The 19,983-nt window shown below is 41.8% G+C and overlaps 1 protein-coding gene across 1 annotated transcript; it reads left to right on the top strand.

Moving 5' to 3' along the window:
• Nucleotides 1–6,486: 6,486 nt before the first annotated feature.
• Nucleotides 6,487–8,007, top strand: LOC132229416 (F-box only protein 31-like). The gene has a single exon (XM_059686057.1). It carries the CDS (start codon nt 6,487–6,489, stop codon nt 8,005–8,007), a length of 1,521 nt encoding a protein of 506 aa, XP_059542040.1.
• Nucleotides 8,008–19,983: the final 11,976 nt, after the last annotated feature.

Here is a 19,983-nt window from a genome sequence, read left to right as displayed (position 1 = left end):
TAGAGAACTCTTTACAAATCAATAAGAAAAAGCAGAAGAGAAAAAAATGGCAACCGATATAAGTAGGCAGTTCACAAAAGAATAAAAAGATAACCAATAATAATCACACTTATATACTCATTAGTGAGAGAAATGACCTTAATAACCAAAGAATGCAAATGAAATGTATGATTTCTATCATATTGCCAAGGACAAAATTTTAAAAAATGTGTCAGAAAAGTAGAAAAGTGAATATCATATATTTATTGCTTGTAGTTGAAATTTATCTCACCTTTCTGGATCCCAGTGGCACAATATGTGCCAAGATTTAAAACACTTATTTTCACTGGTCTCTAAATCCCACTTTTATTTTAATTTTAAAATTATTATTTTTTAATCTTCACCCAAGAATATTTTTAAAAATATATATTTAAGTGTATTTTCATTGATTTCAGAGAGGAAGGGAAGGGAGAGAGATAGAAACATCAATGATGAGAGAAAATCATTGATTGGCTGCCTCCTGCATGCCCCACACTGGGGACAGAGCCTGCAACCCAGGCATACACCCTGACTGGGAATCGAATCCTGGTTCATAGGTTGACACTCAACTACTGAGCCATGCCGACAGGGCCTACGATATGTTTTTATTGATTTGAGAGAGAGAAACATAGGTTGGTTGCCTCCTATACATGCCCTGACTGGGGATTGAACTTGCAACCTAGGTATGTGTTCTGACCGGGTATTATATGGGATGATGGTCCAAACAAGTGAGTCCCCACCTGGCCAGGGCCAAATTCTACTTTTTATATATTATCACAAGTGCAAAGATATACACATGAATGTTTACTGTATTATTTTAATTTCTCTGTTTTCATTTTTATTAAAATTATACATGCACATAATTTTAAGAGAGAAATAGTTTTATAAGGCTTGTTATTAAAAACAGCTAACCCTGATCATCCCTACCCATTTTCTGCTACACAAACACTTCCAAGACTTTAGTAGATTATTTCAGTATTCATCTTCATAATTTTAAATAATAAGTTGCATGCTTATTTCTTGAGTTTTAAGTTTTAAGAATCATCAGTTGATTTCCTAGTAGGGGGCTGAGACCATAGCTCCCTCCCTTTCACAGCCCACCCCAGGACACAAACAGACTCCTTGCCCTTCTCAAGTTCCCAATAGTTTGTTTTTTTTAATATAAATATATTTTTATTGATTTCAGAGAGGAAGGAGAGGGAGAGAGAGATAGAAACATCAATGATGAGAGAGAATCATTGATCGGCTGCCTCCTACATGCCCCCTACTGGGGATTGAGTCCACAATTCAGGCATGCGCCCTTGACTGGAATCGAACCAGGACCCTTCAGTCCATAGGCCGATGTGCTATCCACTGAACCAAACCAGTTAGGGCACTTTTTTTCCCCCTAAGAAAAACGATTTTAAATATGATAATGTTACATGCAATAAACACCAATTATTCAAGAGAAATTATCTTACATATAATAATATTATATGCAATAAACCTGAATATTTCAAGAATAAAAGGATTTTAAGTATAATAATGTTATCACAACTGTACTAACATAGTATGATATCACAAAAGTGTAGAAAATATTAAAAATCTGGAAATAACAGGATTACTTCTATTATATTCCAGTATATTCTCCCCCCTCTGGCTCCATTTTTGTTAATCAGTTTATGTTGTTCATTATATTCCACAAATGAGTGAGATCATATGATATTTATCTTTCTCCGGCTGGCTTATTTCACTTAGCATGATGCTCTCCAGGTCCATCCATGCTGTTGCAAATGGTAAGAGTTCCTTCTTTTTTACTGCAAAGTAGTATTCCATTGTGTAGATGTACCACAGTTTTCTAATCCACTCATCTGCTGATGGGCACTTAGGCTGTTTCCAAATCTTAGCTATTGTAAATTGTGCTTCTATGAACATAGAGGTGCATATATCCTTTCTGATTGGTGTTTCTGATTTCTTGGGATATATTTCTAGAAGTGGGATCACTGGGTCAAATGGGAGTTCCATTTTTAATTTTTTGAGGAAACACCATACTTTTGTGAATGATCCATGTGCACTTAAGAAGAATGTATATTCTGCTGTGTTGGGGTGAAATGTTCTATAAATGTCTATTAAATCCACCTGGTCCAGTGTGTCCTTTAGAGCAGTGGTTGGCAAACTGCGGCTCGGCAAACTATGGCTCGCGAACCACATGCGGCTCTTTGGCCCCTTCAGTGTGGCTCTTCCACAAAATGCTGACTTCTGCGCATGGGCCACGAAGTTTCAATCGCACTGTACGTGTGCGGCCGCATGTGGTATTTTGTGGAAGAGCCACACTGAAGGGGCCAAAGAGCCACATGTGGCTCGCGAGCCGTGGTTTGCCGACCATGGCTTTAGAGTCTCTGTTTCCTTAAGTTTTTGTCTGGAAGATCTGTCCAGGGAAGTCAGAGGGGTATTAAAGTCCCCTACTATGACTGTATTATTGTCAATCTCTCCATGAAAGTCCTCTAGAAGCTTAATATATTTAGGTGCACCTATATTGGATGCATAATGTTCCCCAGGGTTATATCCTTTTGTTGAATTGATCTCTTTAGTATTATGTAGTGACCTTTGTTGTCTCTTGTGATAGCCTTCATTTTAAAGTCTATTTTGTCGGATATGAGTATTACTACTCCAGCTTTTTTTTCTTTTCCATTTTCATGGAAAATTTTTTTCCATCCCTTCACTTTCATCCTGTGTGTGTCTTTTGTTTTGAGGTGGGTCTCTTGTAGTCAACATATAGTAAGGTCATGTTTTTATATCCATTCAGCTACCCTACACCTTTTGATAGGAGCATGTAATCCATTTACATTTAGGGTTATTATTGAGAGGTACTTATTTATAGCAATCCCTTACAGCAATCCCTTTTGCATTTTTCGTAATGCTGGCTTGGTGGTGATGAACTCCTTTAGCTTTTTTTTGTTTGTTTGTTTGGGAAGCTCTTTATTTGACCATCTATTTTCAATGATAGCCTTGCTGGATATAGTAATCTTGGTCTCAGATCCTTGCTTTCCATTACCTTAAGTACTTCATGCCATTCCCTTCTGACATGTAGAGTTTCTAATGCCATCATCCTGGGGAACAGGCTTCAACAAATGAATTTGGGGAGGGATATGAACACTCAATATATAGCAGTTGATATTTTCCAGGTCTTCCTTTGCGCCTAGACTATGGTTTAAGAGGTGTTTCATGTCTGCTCCTTTCTTAAAGTGGCTGTCCCTAAAATGAAGACAAAAACTAATTAACTTCCTATATTAAACTTAATATTCTAAAATGATTTATGACTTTTTTCCTCTGGTTGTCCCCTTATATTAATTATGAAGGCTCCCCAAATACTGCTAGTCTTACAGTTTTGTATTTCATGAGTGACCATAATTGATGGGTTCTATGGGTATTGGTTATGTTCTTGAAGCTTTTCTCAAGGTAGTGGTGACAGACATTTCTATTCTGATAAATTATATCAACATCCTCTTGCTTTCCCTGAGCACATTTGAAGTTCCTCTTGCTCCATCTTTTTTTTTTTTAGAATTTATCTTTATTGTTGAAATTATTAATGATGTTTCCCGCCCCCCCCCGTCACCCCCCCCCCCCCCAAAATTGATCCCCTCCACCCTGCACTTGTCCTCCTCCTCCCCCGCCTCCCCTCAGGCCTTCACCACACTATTGTCTATATCAGCGGTTCTCAACCTGTGGGTTGCGACCCCTTTGGGGGTCGAACGACCCTTTCATAGGGGTCGCCTAAGACCATCGGAAAACACATATATAATTACATATTGTTTTTGTGATTAATCACTATGCTTTAATTATGTTCAATTTGTAACAATAAAATTGGGGGTCACCACAACATGAGGAACTGTATTAAAGGGTCGTGGCATTAGGCAGGTTGAGAACCACTGGTCTATATCCATGGGTTATGCATATAAATTGTTTGGTTAATCTCTCCCCTCCAGGTTCCCTCTGAGATTCATCAGTCTGTTCCATGCATCTATGTCTCTGGATCTGTTTTGTTCATCAGTTTATTTTGTTCATTCGATTATACATATGAGTGAGATCATGTGATACTCGTCTTTCTCTGACTGGCTTATTTTGCCTACTCTTGTTCATATCTTGTATATGGAGTCTTATTAAGTAAAAAGGAACATATTGGGCCTATCTTTAAGACTTTGATGAAAACATGTTAGAGAAGTAGACAAAGGGATACTATTTCTCCTCAATCTTGTTCCCTAGTTAATCAACAGTAAAAATTCAGTCCTTCTCTTATGCCATCTCAGGCTTGGAGACCACTTATGATCACTCACTTTAATATTTGAATCTGGCTACTTCTCTGATATTTGTATATACAGAAATACCACAAAAACACAATTAGACCTCACCTTTGTGGTCTGCTTTCATTTTTTAATAGAATATTAATGCTAGACAGTATTTTAAAGATGTGGTCAAGACCTTTACCCAGAACATCTGAGAACAGAAATCATGGGAGGCATGTGGTGGGCCATCCTATATATTGTTAGTGCTCTCTAGGGATGAAGATGATGAACCTTTCCTTAGTAGCCTATCCTAGTGCGAAATGACCATTACTGTTAGTCGGTCTAATCTGTGTCTTCTTACCATCTTTGTGGAATGTAGAGGTGTTTTTTTTTCTTTGTTTTTATCTTTGCTTTATTAAAAAAGTATAGTTTTATAACTTTGTAAGAGTAGAGTTGGTGATTGAAGTCTTGGGAGAAGGCCTGAAAAATAAAAACACTTGGGAGACATATTAGTTACATTATTTTTTGCTTTAAACTATTGTGATTTGCATTTCTGTTTCTATAGAGCAATCATAGATTACAGTGTCACTTGCTTAAGAATTTTTGCCATTCTTTGCAATGGCATGTGTTAAACATAAATGATTCTTAGAGACAAAGAAAACATTGTATGAGGACTGGATGTCAGGAGTACATGGCCATGCCCTGACCGGTTTGGCTCAGTGGATAGAGCTTCGGCCTGCATACTCAAGGGTCCTAGGTTCGATTCCAGTCAAGGGCATGTACCTTGGTTGCGGGCACATCCCCAGTGGGAGGTGTGCAGGAGGCAGCTGATCGATGTCTCTCTCTCATCGATGTTTCTGACTCTCTATCCCTCTCCCTTCCTCTCTATAAAAAATCAATAAAATATATATTTTAAAAAAATTAAAAGAGTACATGGCCTTCTCTGATGAGGTCAATTATGTTTTAAAAAGAACAGAATATTTTGTAACATTTGTTCTTCTAATGTGCTCCCCAACAGAACCAATCCAGGATGTACAAAAGAATTTTTAAAAAGCAGCTGTATTACTATAATTTGTCAGCAAATGGACTACATAAAGCCTTTTATCCAATCAGGATTATAGGGAAAATATCTTAGTTCCTGCTGATCAAAATGATAACATTAATCAGTAGTAATTTGTGGTGATCAAGATGCCACTTCTACTCAAGGAGCAGATAAGCAGCCCCAACACCATCTTCCAAGATGAGCTCAAAGGTGAGATCCTATCTCTGTACATAGATATCATAGCACCTCTCCCCAACCCGATCCTATACTTTATCCGGCATCTTCTAAGAAAAGGGATATTCTTGCCCTAACCCGTTTGGCTCAGTGAATAGAGTGTCAGAATGCAGACTGAAAGGTCCCAGGTTTGATTCCGGTCAAGGGCATGTACCTTGGTTGCGGGCACATCCCCAGTGGGGGGTGTGCAGGAGGCAGCTGATCAATGTTTCTAACTCTCTATCTCTCTCCCTTCCTCTCTGTAAAAAATTAATGAAGTATATTTTTTAGAAAATCAATTGTATAAAAATAAAAAACATTCATGAGAATGTTTAAAAATTGGACTCCTCGTACATTGCTGGTGGAAATGTAAAATAGCGGGGCCACGTTGGAAAACGAGAGTCATCGGATGGCCCAGAACTTCCACTTCTAGGTACATACCCACAAGAAATGGAAACATGTTCACACAAAAAACTTGTACACAATGTTCATAGCAGCGTTATTCATAAGAGCCTCAAACCGGAAACAACCCAAATACTCATCAACTGATGAATGGGTAAATAAGATGTGGTATACCCATACACTAGAATATAGCATACAGAAAACTTTAAAATGTTATGCTAAATGAAAGAAGCCAGTCACAAAAGACCAGATATTATGACTGCATTTATGTGAAATGTGATCCCCCCTCCCCCGCCCCCCCCTCCGCACTCATAGGCATATCCTGGTGGCATATCCATACAGAAATCAGATTAGTGACTGCCTGGAGCTAGGGCGGGAGGACAGGGAGGGGGCACTGGGAAAGGGAGGCGACTGTTAATGGATATGGATTTAAAGTCCTACAATTGGCTCCTCTCTGAGGGGGCGTGGCTAGGCTCTGGGGGCGTGGCCAGCTTAAAGCCCGGCTGAGGCGCAGGGGCCCATGCTGTGGTGGCTGTTACCTGTGGATGCATGGAGGAGTGCGCTTGCCTCTGCGGTGTGGGCTCTTCCCGGGGATGTAGGTGTCCTCAGAAGCGCCAGCGCCCAGCTGAGATGGCAGCGGCCGAGGGCAAGTATTGTCGTCAGAAGCGCCAGCGCCCAGCTGAGAAGGCAGCGGCCGCTGGCAAGCCGGCCCCGGCAGAAAAGCACATCCAGGGGGACGTGGCAGCTCGGTGCTGTGCGAAGAGTGGAGGAATCGCGAGCCCCATGCCGCCCCCGCCGCCCCCGCACTGCTCGCTGCAGGACCTGCCGGTGGAGATGCTGGTGGAGATCTTCGCCTGGGTTCCCGCCACCGACCTGCCCAGCCTGGCCCAGGCCTGCGCCAAATTCCACCGCATCCTGCACATCGACAGCATCTGGAGACGGCGCTGCCGGGAGGAGTTTGGCGTTCGTGAAAACTTGCAGAACCTGGAGATGATGGGTATGTCTTATCGAGAAGTCTATGCGAAGCTGTTCCCATACAGACACATTTTGGGATTGTGGCAGCTAGATGATACTGAGCACTACAGAATACTAGTGAATGTAGTGGTGGACGGCTTATGCATTACTGGTTGGACATACAGGGCTTCCCTTCACACCCATGTGGGTGGCCCAATACATTTCAGGCCCTCGTTCAGAATTCGCCTGACGAAGAGGAAATCAGCCGCGGTGGAGTGCATGGAAGGCCGCCTCAGCAGGCCCCACAACCGCCACATGCAGATTCGGAAGGACAGGTTCATCACCCAGTGCAAGAAGACAGACCACGGAACGGATTCACCAACGCGGCTTAGGGAAGAAGCGGGGCTGGTGCTGGAGGACAGACAGCGGTATGACTGGCTGATCTACCGCCGCCTCTACCTCCCACCGAGCCACCCGGACGACCTCATCAGGCCAGGGCTCTTCCAAGACTACTACGATGACTTTGGCCTAAAGATTGCCATGCTCAGCTTCCATGGGAAGTATGCCAGGGTCACCAAGATCACGGGAGACCCCATCCGGACGTTAGAGATCCACCTCATGTGCCGCATCCAGCTGCGAGAAGGTGAGATCTTCCGCAACTTCAACGAGCTCTCCCGAGTGGTCCAGGAGATTGCCGAGCAGGTGATCCGGGAGCAGCAGCAGCAGCAGCAAGAAGATGGGACTGAGGAAAGCGAGGGCCATGGCTGGCAGAGCCCTGCCCAGCCCAGCGTCGGGGAGTCCGGGGCTGCAGCTTCGGAGGAGCAGCCTGTCCCGTTTGTTCTGCCTGTGGGCGTGCTCTCAAGAGACCAGAACTACCCCAGAACCTGCAGGATGTGTTTCTATGGCGTGGACACTGTTACCTTACCTGGCTTAGCCTACCGCGAGTGCTTCCCTGGAGTCTTCATCCTGTTTGATGAGAACCACTTCGGGTTCATCCGGCTGGAGGCGAAATACTTCTTCCTGTGGGGCAGAGTCCAGAACACCTTCCAGAATGTGGAGGCACCATCCCCGCAGGCTTTCCTGGAGATGCTCAAGAACATTCAGTCCATGCCCTAACCGGTTTGGCTCAGTGGATAGAAAGTTGGCCTGCGGCCTGAAGGGTTCCAGGTTCCATTCGTGTCAGGGGCATGTACCTTGGTTGCCGGCACATCCCCAGCGGGGGTGTGCAGGAGGCAGCTGATCGATGTTTCTAACTCTCTACCTCTCTCCCTTCCTCTCTGTAAAAAATTAATAAAATATATTTTTAAAAAAAGAAAAGAAAAGGTATATTTTTCTTCTTAATCACAATACTATTCTCATATTCAAGGTCATTAACATTTATTTACTAGTCATTTAATATATAGTCTATATCTAAATGATCCCAATGTAACCCAAAATATCTTTTATAGCTTTTTATTCCTGATTTAGAATTTAAAGTTTCTATATTATATATTATTATTATTACTTATTTTAAAAATCAAAATGAATTTAAGGAAATTGTTTGCACCCATAATCGAGAATCTTGTGAACATCTTGACTTTTTCTGAGGTAGGACCTCCTTGGGTTTGGAAATAAAGCACTATTTTTTTTTAATTAAATCTTTATTGTTCAGATTATTACATTTGTTCCTCTTTTTCCCCCCCCATAACTCCCCTCCTCCCAGTTCCCGCCCCACCCTCCCCCCTCACTCCCCACCCACTGTCCTCATCCATAGGTGCACGATTTTTGTCCAGTCTCTTCCCGCATCTCCCACACCCCTTTCCCCCCCCAAGAATAGTCCATTCCCTTTCTATGTCCCTGATTCTATTATGATCACCAGATTATTTATTCACTTGATTCTTAGATTCACTTGTTGATAGATGCATGTTTGTTGTTCATAATTGGTATCTTTACCTTTTTCTTCTTCTTCCTCTTCTTAAAGGATACCTTTCAGCATTTCATATAGTACTGGTTTGGTGGTGATGAACTCCTTTAGCTTTTCCTTATCTGTGAAGCTCTTTATCTGACCTTCAATTCTGAATGATAGCTTTGCTGGATAAAGTAATCTTGGTTGTAGGTTCTTGGTATTCATCACTTTGAATATTTCTTGCCACTCCCTTCTGGCCTGCAAAGTTTCTGTTGAGAAATCAGCTGACAGTCATATGGGTATTCCCTTGTAGGTAACTGAGTTTCTTTCTCTTGCTGCTTTTAAGATTCTCTCTTTGTCTTTTGCTCTTGGCATTTTAGTTATGATGTGTCTTGGTGTGGTCCTCTTTGGATTCCTTTTGTTTGGGGTTCTCCGCGCTTCCTGGACCTGTAAGTCTATTTCTTTCACCAGGTAGGGGAAATTTTCTGTCATTATTTCTTCAAATAGGTTTTCAATATCTTGCTCTCTCTCATCTTCTGGCACCCCTATAATTCTGATGTTGGTACGCTTGAAGCTGTCCCAGGGGCTCCTTACACTATCTTCGTATTTTTGGATTCTGTTTTCATTTTGCTTTTCTGGTTGGGTGTTTTTTGCTTCTTCGTATTTCAAATCTTTGACTTGATTCTTGTGCTCCTATGGTCTGCTGTTGGGAGTCTGTATAATATTCTTTATTTCAGTCAGTGTATGCTTAATTTCTAGTTTGTTGTTTATCACAACATCGAGGGTCTCACTAGATTTCTTGAGGATCTCACTACATTTATGGGTGGTCTCACCAGTCTTTTCGAGGGCCTTACTAAATTTATTGGTGGTTTCTAGACAGTTCTTGAAATACCTTAAAAGTGTGGTTTTGAACTCTATATCCAGCAGTTTGCTTTCCTCCATTTCTGTCATTTGTGTCCTGTTTCTTTGTCTCTACATTTTTTATGCTTTCTTGGTGCACCCCCTTGTGGTCTTTGTGCACAGTCTTGTTGTAGTTAAGCCTTGATTGTTGTAGTAACATTGGTGGGGATTTGACCTCCAGGCCAATTGGCTGTGAGAATCAGCTGTGTCTGCAGTGGGAGAACTTCTGTCCTGATCTCTAGGGAGGTGCTAATCTAGGCTCTGCCTGAGGCTATCCAGCAAATGCCTGCGTGCAAGGATTGGGTGGGGCGGGTCCCAGGGGATCAACCAAAGGCGGGCAGAGCAAGCAATTATGGCTGCTCTCAGTACTGCCTTCAGAGGCTCTGCTTCTCAGTGTCCCAGCAATGGCTGCAAGTACCTCGGAGAGAAAGCTGCCCTTGAGTTCCGACCCATGCCAGACAGTCCTGCTTCTCCTGTTTGAGTCTGGGTCCTCAGAGACTCGCCCGGAACTGGAGCTCAGAACCTGAGACTCCCTCCCGATTGAAAAAGACAACCGCACCCTCAGCCACCAGCCCGCTCCGCATGCACCTCCGCACCTTAGTATTTTACTTGCACACCACACCTCCTCTGAGTCTCGGTATGCTTTTCTCTTTCCTTCTAGTTGTAGAATTTCCCCTCAGGCAGCCTTCCTGTGGTTCTGGGTGATGTCCGTTCTGTCTTTTAGTTGTATTTTTGAAGTGGTTGTGCGAGGCAGCAATCTCTGGTGTTTACCTATGCTGCCATCTTGGCTTCTCCCTCCCCTTTAGCATTTCTTGCATTGCTGGCTTGGTGGTGATAAACTCCCTTAGCCTTTTTTTGTCTGTGAAGCTTCTTATTTCCCCTTCAATTTTGAATGATAGCCTTGTTGGATAGAGTATTCTTGGATTCAGTCCTCTGTTTTGCATCACTTTGTAAATTTCCTTCCATTCTTTTCTGGCCTGATGCGTTTCTGTTGAGAAATCATTTGATAATCTAATGGGAGATCCCTTGTATGAAACTTTCCATCTCTCTCTTGCAGCCTGTAAGATTCTCTCTTTGTCCTGAACATTTGCCATAGTAATTATGATGTGTCTTGGTGTGGGTCTTTTTGCGTTCACCTTGTTTGGGACTCTCTGTGCTTGTGTGACTTTTTTCTTCCCCACCTCAGGGAAGTTTTCTGATATTATTTCTTCAAATAGGTTTTCTAAGTCTTGTTCCTTTTTCTGTTGTTCTGGCACCCCTATTATTCGTATGTAGTTTCGTTCCATGTTGTCCCATAGTTCTCTTAGGCTCTCCTCCTGTCTTTTATTTTTTTCCTCCAATTGCAGTTCAGTTTGGGTGTGTTTTGTATCCCTGTCTTCTAATTTGCTAATTCGGTTTTCCGCTTTTCCTAGTCTACTGTTGAAATTTTCAGTGGTGTTTTTTATTGCAGCTATATCACTCCACTCTTCATTTCTTCTTGGTTCTTACGTAATTTATTGATTTTTTTCATCTGCTTCTTCTTGCTTCTTGCATAAGTTGTTGATTTTTTCCTCCATCCGGTTTATGCATTCTAGGACCCTTAATCTGAATTCTTTTTCTGTCATGATGCATGCCTTGGTTTCACTTAGCTGCTTTTCTGGCGAGTCCTCCTTTTCTTTCCTCTTTGCGGTTTCTTTGTCTACCCATGTTTGATCTCACCAACATATCTAGATGTTGAGTCGTTCAGGGGCTGCTCCTTGCGTGGCAGTGGCTCCTCAGGCTGTGGTTGCTCATCTGGCGGTTGTTGTAGCAGCTGCTCCTCAGTTGGCAGGAGCTCCTGTGGTGGGTGCTGTTCACCACTTTGGTGGCTCCTCTGCCTGGTGGGGGGAGGATTCACACACTGTTGCTGTTCCTCAGACAGAGGATGTGCTGATCAAGAGGCTGCTGTTCCTTGGATGGGGTGGTCTAACACTCAGCTGCTACTCCTTGAACTGGGGTGGACTACTCACGTGGCTGCTGATCCTTGAATGGAGGCTGGTTGCATGCTGCTGTTGTTCCTCTGATGTGGTGGGCTGCTTGTGGGGCTACTGCTCCGAGGACCGGCTGTTGCTCATTGGACAGGTGCCGGCTGTTGTGACTCTGCTCCTCGAACCGGTGCGTGCTGTGTAGAGCTGCCACTCCTCGGATGTAGGCAGTCTGCTTGTGTGGTTGCTGTTCCTCGGACCTGGGTGGGCTGCCGCTGTTCCTCAAATGGGGCTGGGCTGCTCGCAGAACTGCTGCTCCTCGGATGGGGGCGGGCTGCTCATACAGCTGCTGTTCCTCGGATTGGGCAGGCTGCTCGTGAGGCTGCTGCTGCTTGGGCGAAGGCAAGATGCTTGTGCAGCTGCTGCTCCTCGTACTAGTGCAGGGTGTGGGCTGTGCACAGCTGCTGCTCCTCGGATGGGGGCGTTCCTCGGACAGGTCGGACTGCTCATGTGGTTGCTGCTCTTCAGAATGGGAAGCAGGCTGCTCACACAGCTGCTGCTCCTTGGACAGGGGCAGGCCACATGAGGCTGCTGCTCTTAGGCTTGAGGCAGGCTCTAATAAACTCCTTTTTAAAAAATTAAGTTAACCCCAGCCAGGTAGCTCAGTTGGTTGGAATGTTGTCTGGATACACCAAGGTTGTGGGTCATCCTGGATCAGGGCACATATAAGAATCAACTAATGAATGCATGAATAAATGGAACAACCAATTGATGTTTCTTTCTCCCTTCCTCTCTCTCTAAAATCAATCAATAAAGCCCTAACCGGTTTGGCTCAGTGGATAGAGCATCAGCCCGCAGACTGAAAGATCCCAGGTTCGATTCTGGCCAAGGGCATGTACCTTGGTTGCAGGCACATCCCCAGTTGGGGGTGTGCAGGAGGCAGCTGATAGATGTTTCTCTCTCATCGATGTTTCTAACTCTCTATCCCTCTCCCTTCCTCTCTGTGAAAAATCAATAAAATATATATTAAAAAAAAATCAATAAATAAAAATTAAAAAATATTTATTTATTTATTTTAATTAAATCTTTATTGTTCAGATTATTACATTTGTTCCTTTTTTCCCCCCCATAACTCCCCTCCTCCCAGTTCCCGCCCCACCCTCCGCCCTCACTCCCCACCCACTGTCCTCATCCATAGGTGCACGATTTTTGTCCAGTCTCTTCCCACATCTCCCACACCCCTTTCCCCCCCAAGAATAGTCAGTCCATTCCCTTTCTATGTCCCTGATTCTATTATAATCACCAGTTCATTCTGTTCATCAGATTATTTATTCACTTGATTCTTAGATTCACTTGTTGATAGATGCATATTTGTTGTTCATAATTTGTATCTTTACCTTTTTCTTCCTCTTCCTCTTCTTAAAGGATACCTTTCAGCATTTCATATAATCCTGGTTTGGTGGTGATGAACTCCTTTAGCTTTTCCTTATCTGTGAAGCTCTTTATCTGACCTTCAATTCTGAATGATAGCTTTGCTGGATAAAGTAATCTTGGTTGTAGGTTCTTGGTATTCATCACTTTGAATATTTCTTGCCACTCCCTTCTGGCCTGCAAAGTTTCTGTTGAGAAATCAGCTGACAGTCGTATGGGTATTCCCTTGTAGGTAACTGACTTTCTTTCTCTTGCTGTTTTTAAGATTCTCTCTTTATCTTTTGCTCTTGGCATTTTAATTATGATGTGTCTTGGTGTGGTCCTCTTTGGATTCCTTTTGTTTGGGGTTCTCCGCGCTTCCTGGACCTGTAAGTCCATTTCTTTCACCAGGTGGGGGAAGTTTTCTGTCATTACTTCTTCAAATAGGTTTTCAATATCTTGCTCTCTCTCATCTTCTGGCACCCCTATAATTCTGATGTTGGTACGCTTGAAGCTGTCCCAGAGGCTCCTTACACTATCCTTGCATTTTTGGATTCTTTTTTCATTTTGCTTTTCCGGTTGGATGTTTTTTGCTTCCTCGCATTTCAAATCATTGACTTGATTCTTGCGCTCCTCTGGTCTGCTGTCGGGCGTCTGTATAATATTCGTTATTTCATTCCGTGTATGCTTAATTTCTAGTTGGTTCCCCAATATAAGATCGAGGGTCTTATTAGTTTTCGTGTAGATCTCATTAAGTTTATCGGCAGCTTCTAAACAGTTCTTGAGAGACCTTAAAAGTGTGGTTCTGAACTCTATATCTTCCATTGACAATTTTGTCCTGTTTCTTTGTCTCCGCATTTTGTTATGCTTCCTTGGTGCACCCCCTAGTGGTCTTTGTTCGCAGTCTTATAGTTAAATCTTGATTGTTGTAGCTAATTCCAAGGAGGGTTTGACCTCCAGGCCAAGTGGCTATGAGAATCAGCTGTGTCAGCAGTGGTAGAACTTCTGTCCTCTAGGGAGGTGCTAATCTAGCCTTTGCCTGAGGCTATCCGGCAAATGCCTCTGTGCAGGGCTTGGGCGGGGCGGGTGGCACAGGATCAACAGGGTGGGCCGGAGAGAGCAGTTATGGCGGCTCTCAGTCCTGTCTCCAGGGGCTCTGCCTCTCTGAGTCCCAGCACCCGCTGCAAAGCTCGGAGAGAAAGCTGCACTCGCTCTGACCGAAGCCAGACAGTCCTGTTTCTCCCATTTGAGTCTGGGTCCCTAAAGACTCGCCCGGATCTGGTGCTCAGAGTCTGCGACTCCCTCCAGATTGAAAACAACAACCGCGCCCTCCGCCGCCAGCCACCAGCCTGCTCCGTGCACTCCGCACCTCAGAATTTGACTTCAGCACTGCGCCTCCTCTGAGTGTCCGTGTGCGTTTCTCTTTCCTCCTAGTTGTAGGACTTCCACTCAGCCAGCGTTCCTGTGGTTCTGGGTGATGTCCCTTCCGTTTTTTGGTTTCACTTTTGAAGTAGTTGTTCAAAGCAGCAAACTCCGGCATTAACCTATGCCGCCATCTTGGTTCTTCTGTCAAAAATTAAAAAATATTTAAATTTTAGGTCTGGCCTGAGTGACTTGGTTGAGCATCATCCCTTGCATGAAAACGTTGCTGGTTGAATTCCTTGTCAGGGCACATGCCCAGGTTACAGGTTCGAATGCCAGTCAGGGTACTCACAGGAGGCAAAGGAATGATGTCTCTCTCTCTCTCTCTCTCTCTCTCTCTCTCTCTCTCTTCCCCTCTCCCTCTTTTCCTTTCTCTAAAATCAATAAAATCATATATTTTAATAATAAAAATATTTTTTAAAAATAATTTTAACCAGGGTTTTAATATTTAAACCAAGAGAATCATGATTAGTACACTTGTAGACATCTCATTTTAATCCTTCAACACATCTGTGAACTACATTTTAGCCATATTTTACAGATAAGGAGACTGAAATTTAGGGAGATTAAATGTCTTGCTTAAAATCCCTTGAGCAGAGAGTTTATCTAACTCTAAATCTGAATTCTTATTCCTGTTATGTTACAGTTACACTTTTTTTTTTTTAAGTAACTATTTTAAAAGTTTCTGTTTTGTTGATTAAATTTATTTTTTGCTGCTTAATTCAAATATTAACCAGTCCCTAGCATAATGATACCTTCCTTTAACTTTATCAAAGGGTGCCAGGAGTGGAACAAGATAGGCAACCTCTCTGGGAATATTAGCACAGTGCTTGTAGACATCACCTCATTTAATCCCTCAACAGTTCTTGTGACCTGTGATGAATTCTGGCCATTAGAAGTACCGTTTCTGGGATTCATCTTTACAGCATCCTTTCACCTTCCTCTACTCTGTGGCTTGTAATAAGAACTTGGCAGTGGGCCATCTTTGGCCACGTGGGCAGGGCAACATCTGGGGTGTGGGGTGGGATGGTAACTGAGGCTCTTCTCCATCTCTTACTGCCTATAGTTGTGCTTATGTCTGAAAGACAAATAAACTACTGTCTTGTTTAAGCCATTTTGGACTGGCAGGGTGAGGTAACATGAATCTCTGTTATATATAGTTGAACTTAAATCCTAAGCAATATAGTGTGCCTATTAAAAATAGTCAAATTGAGTAAAAGGGAATTTAATGAAAATTCTTGTCATGCACAGGCTTCAGAGTTGCTTTTAAGACTTCATGATAACCAGAGCTGAACACCAAACTTCAAGTGTAACTTGATCACTCCCTAAGAGATTAGGACCAGACTGTCCTTTGCTTTGGTCATAGCATCTTTGTTAGTGTATTTGGGGACATTGCTCACTTGGTAGGCTGCCAGTTCATATTGCTGACTTTTGCATTGCTCTATGAGGTTAAGGTCACTGCAAACTCCACCTCCATTGACTAAGCCATGTTGCAGGATTTCAAGCCCAGAGCTTTGGGTTCATAGAATTTTCGGATTTGTGAACCATCTTACCAGCAACAACTGAAGTGACCAAGGTCGCATATCCCCACCTTACTGTACACCACCCCCCACACAACCCCCACCACATACACCAAACAAACTACCATTGGATAAATGACTTTGGTAGAAAAGTTAATATAGTGGTTCTTGATTGTTACTATTATTTTACATTATAAACAAAAGGATAAACATGAATACCAAAATAGTTAACCTAAAGAACAAATGAACATTATTTATGGGTCCTCATGTGAGAACTTATCACCAGAGTATCCAACTAATACACACACACACACACACACACTCACATAACATGCCATCTAGTTCTCTAGAATGTAACTTGGTTTACATGGGATAAAGACTCTTTATAGGAATGAATAGATTTTGGGTTGCATTGTCATAAAATCATTCACACCTGTGTGGGCTCCAAGTTTACCTGGCACCATTTTCACCACTGAAGGGATTCATCCTGTATTGCAGAGAAAGCAAGCAGGAGAGTTGAATGCAGATACTTATGATCGGATCTGTGCTCTGGCTTAGTTGATTCTGAAAAGAGTTCAGTCAAATAAAAGCAATACATTATAGAACATTATTTTGAGCAAGAGATTTTATAAAATAGCATATAATCATTGACCCTAAATAGTCAATTGAACATTCCATTGCTTTTTATTAAACACCTGTAAAGTGAGGGGGACTTTGTGGGGGAAACATAAGACTGGAGTCACCACAATGTGTCTGTCATCTAGTGTCATTTCCATTAGGGCCAAAGTCTTTGCTGTCAAAACAGTGTTTTTGAAGAATTGTTTAAAATTACATTGAAGTGGACCCTTTAAGAATATTAGTAAAATCAGGGACTCGGTCTGAGTTCTGCTTTTAGCTTCCACTGTCCATTCCCCATGGTATGTGAGGCCCTTAAAGGTCTTGCCCCTGCCTCTTTTTGTAGCCTTACCTCTCACCACTCACTGCCTCTGCCTATTCTTCAGCTGCGGGGAACTGTAGCTCTCTGTGCCTTTGCACATGTTGTTCACTCTTCTTGGAATGCTTGCCTTCTCCTTTTTGTCTAATCCCTTCTCACTCTTCAAGAACTTAACATAATATATAGCCAAAAGAATTGAAAGTAGGGTCTTGAAGAGATGTTTGTACACCTATGTTTATAGCAGCTTGTTAACTATAGCCAAAAGATGGAAGCAAACCAACTGCCCATCAACAAATGCATGGATAATATGTGATATATTCATATAATGTAATATTACTTAGCCTTAAAAAGGGAAAAAATTCTCCACCAGCAAACAGACAGCCTACTGAATGGGAGAAGATATATGTTAATGATATATCTGATAAGGGTTTAATATCCAAAATATCTAAGGAACTCATACAACTTAACAACTCAAAGCCAACCAATCATGAAAAAATGGGCAGAGGATCTGAATATGTACAACATGGGGAATATAGCCAATCATATTGTAATAACTATGTATGGTGCCAGATAAGTATTAGGCTCATAAGGGTAATCATTTTGTAAGTTATATAAATGTCTAATCATTAAGTTGTATACCTAAAATTAATAATATAATATTGTTTGTCAATTGCATTTAAAAAAATAAAAAGCTAAGATAAAATTGGTAAATATAAAGGAGGGAAATTCTGACAAATACTACAACATGGATAATAAACCTTGAAGACATTATACTAAGTTAAGTAAGTTGGTCACAAAAGGACAAATATTGTACAATTCTATTCTTATGAGGTATTTAGGGCCGCCAAATCCATAGAGACACAAAGTAGAATGGTGGTTATCATGGGCTGAGAGGGGTGGGAGGATGGGGAACTATTGTTAAATTGGTACTGAGTTTCAGTTTAAGAAGATGAAAAGTACTGGCGAAGGATGGTGGTGATGGTTGTACAACAATGTGTATATACTTAATGCCACTAAACTGTACTTAAAATGGTTACAGTGGTAGATTTTATGTTATGTATATTTTACCACAATTAAAATAAAGTAATAAAAAAAGACAGCAAAGACATTGTCTCCTTTATAAAACCTTCTCTGACCCCCTTAATCTGGGATGAGTGTCCCTCCTGCTTGATCCCATAGCACTCTATGCTATTTCTGTCATTATGCCATCTCATAGTTTTCTCATATTGTAGAGATATACAATATCAATAATGTAAAACATTTAGCATCTTATTTATTTAGTTATTGTTCAATACACAGCAGTTATGAAAACATTTATCAGTTGTATTGCAATCTTTCTTACTGGTCTTTTTTTTTTTTTAAGGTGATAACAACTTTAACACTTTATGAAGCAGACAATCTCCATCCAGAGAACACTAGTCTTTCTAGATCATAAGCTCCTTTTTTTTTTTAAAAAAAAAATATAATTTTGTGAAGCCCGAATTTATTTCTATTAAAAATGCTCAAGAGAGTTCAAAAAGGCCCAAAGCCCAAAGGTGTCCAGGTTTAATTTAAGATCATCCTGAGGTGGTGTCCCTTGGTTTCTCTTTTTGATCATAAACTCCTTGAAGACAGGAGCTGTCTCTTCTCTCCCTATGTCTTCAGAGCTTAGCAAAGTATCTGGGACATGGGTTTATTGAAAAATGAAATGAGCCGAGACCGGTTTGGCTCAGTGGATAGAGCGTCGGCCTGCGGACTGAAGGGTCCCAGGTTCGATTCCGGTCAGGGGCATGTACCTGGGTTGCGGGCACATCCCCCTTGGGGGGTGTGCAGGAGGCGGCTGATCGATGTTTCTCTCTCATCGATGTTTCTGACTCTCTGTCTCTCTCCCTTCCTCTCTGTGGAAAATCAATAAAATATATTTAAAAAAAAAAAAAAGAAAGAAAAAAAAAAAGAAAAATGAAATGAAAGTTAAAGGGATAATTCCTGGAACACCAGAGTGGGAAAAAGACTTTAGACTCTAAGAATAACATTGTGTCTACCACTGAGATCATGTATATAAAGTACATTTTGCAATTCCTGCATGTAGTAGGCATTCAGTAAATTTTATAGAGAAGGGAGTTGAGTCCACAGGGGTGAAGTAATTGGCTCAGAATTAAACAGCTTAGTCACAGAAGAGACAAGCTCTGCATCTTCTGGTCCAGTGAATCCTTTTTTTCTATAACATTGGAAACGTGAGATGTGGGAAGGACCCTTGACCCCAACAGTAATAGGTTTACAAATAACTTTTTAAATTATTCAAACGTACACAAAAATACAGATGATGGCATTATAAGCCCATCACTCAGCACCAAAAATTACCAACTAGTTATCAATCTTTTTTCCCCCAATCTTTTTTTCATGTATATCCCTCTCCCCCAGAGTATTTTGAGGCTAATCCTAAACACCTTATCAAATTCTGACTGTATTTTTCATGAAACTATTTTTCATGTATTTAATCTCGAGAAAGAGTGGATATCAGATCCTCAAAGCAAGCCTTCAGAATGTTGCTGAAGTGCCAAAACATAAGTAACATCTGATTTGCCTTAATCTCTAGAGATCAATAGATTTCTTCCAATTTTTATATCTCTGCTGGGTTTTCATGCTTCTGTATTGTCATTTCTAACTTTTGTACCCAGTTCCAATTTTGTGCTTTTCTTTGTTTCACTTCATTGAATGACTTCTTTCTTCCAAAATCTTATCAGTCCTTCACGACCCATTTCAGGAATTTTGTCCTGCCTAAAACCATTTTAGATTATCTTACCCATGGAATGTGATGGAGTTTCGGGGCACAGCTTTACACTTATTCTTATGTAATTGTTTCACATGCAACAGTTTCACTTTAACAAAATTGCAGGTGCCTTGATGGCTAGAATTCTGTCAGAATTTTTTTTTTTAATCTCCTCTCATTTTTCCTGCCCCCTTCCCAAGGTTACTGTCAATGGGGAGCCCATACTAAATTGCTCATCAGTTTGTTGATTAATCTTTGTGCACTCACATTTTGGGCCAATCATACACACTTACAGTAATATAGTTGAACCTAGGCAGTGGTCTTGCCAA

This window comes from Myotis daubentonii, chromosome 3 (genome assembly GCF_963259705.1).
Source record: "Myotis daubentonii chromosome 3, mMyoDau2.1, whole genome shotgun sequence".
Taxonomy (NCBI): domain Eukaryota; kingdom Metazoa; phylum Chordata; class Mammalia; order Chiroptera; family Vespertilionidae; genus Myotis; species Myotis daubentonii.
The sequence above is the reverse complement of the archived record's forward strand: the minus strand, read 5'-3'. Positions and strand labels throughout refer to the sequence as shown.

Coding starts and splice junctions, on each gene's coding strand:
- LOC132229416 (XM_059686057.1), top strand. CDS start 6,487: ATGGAGGAGTGCGCTTGCCTCTGCGGTGTGGGCTCTTCCCGGGGATGT.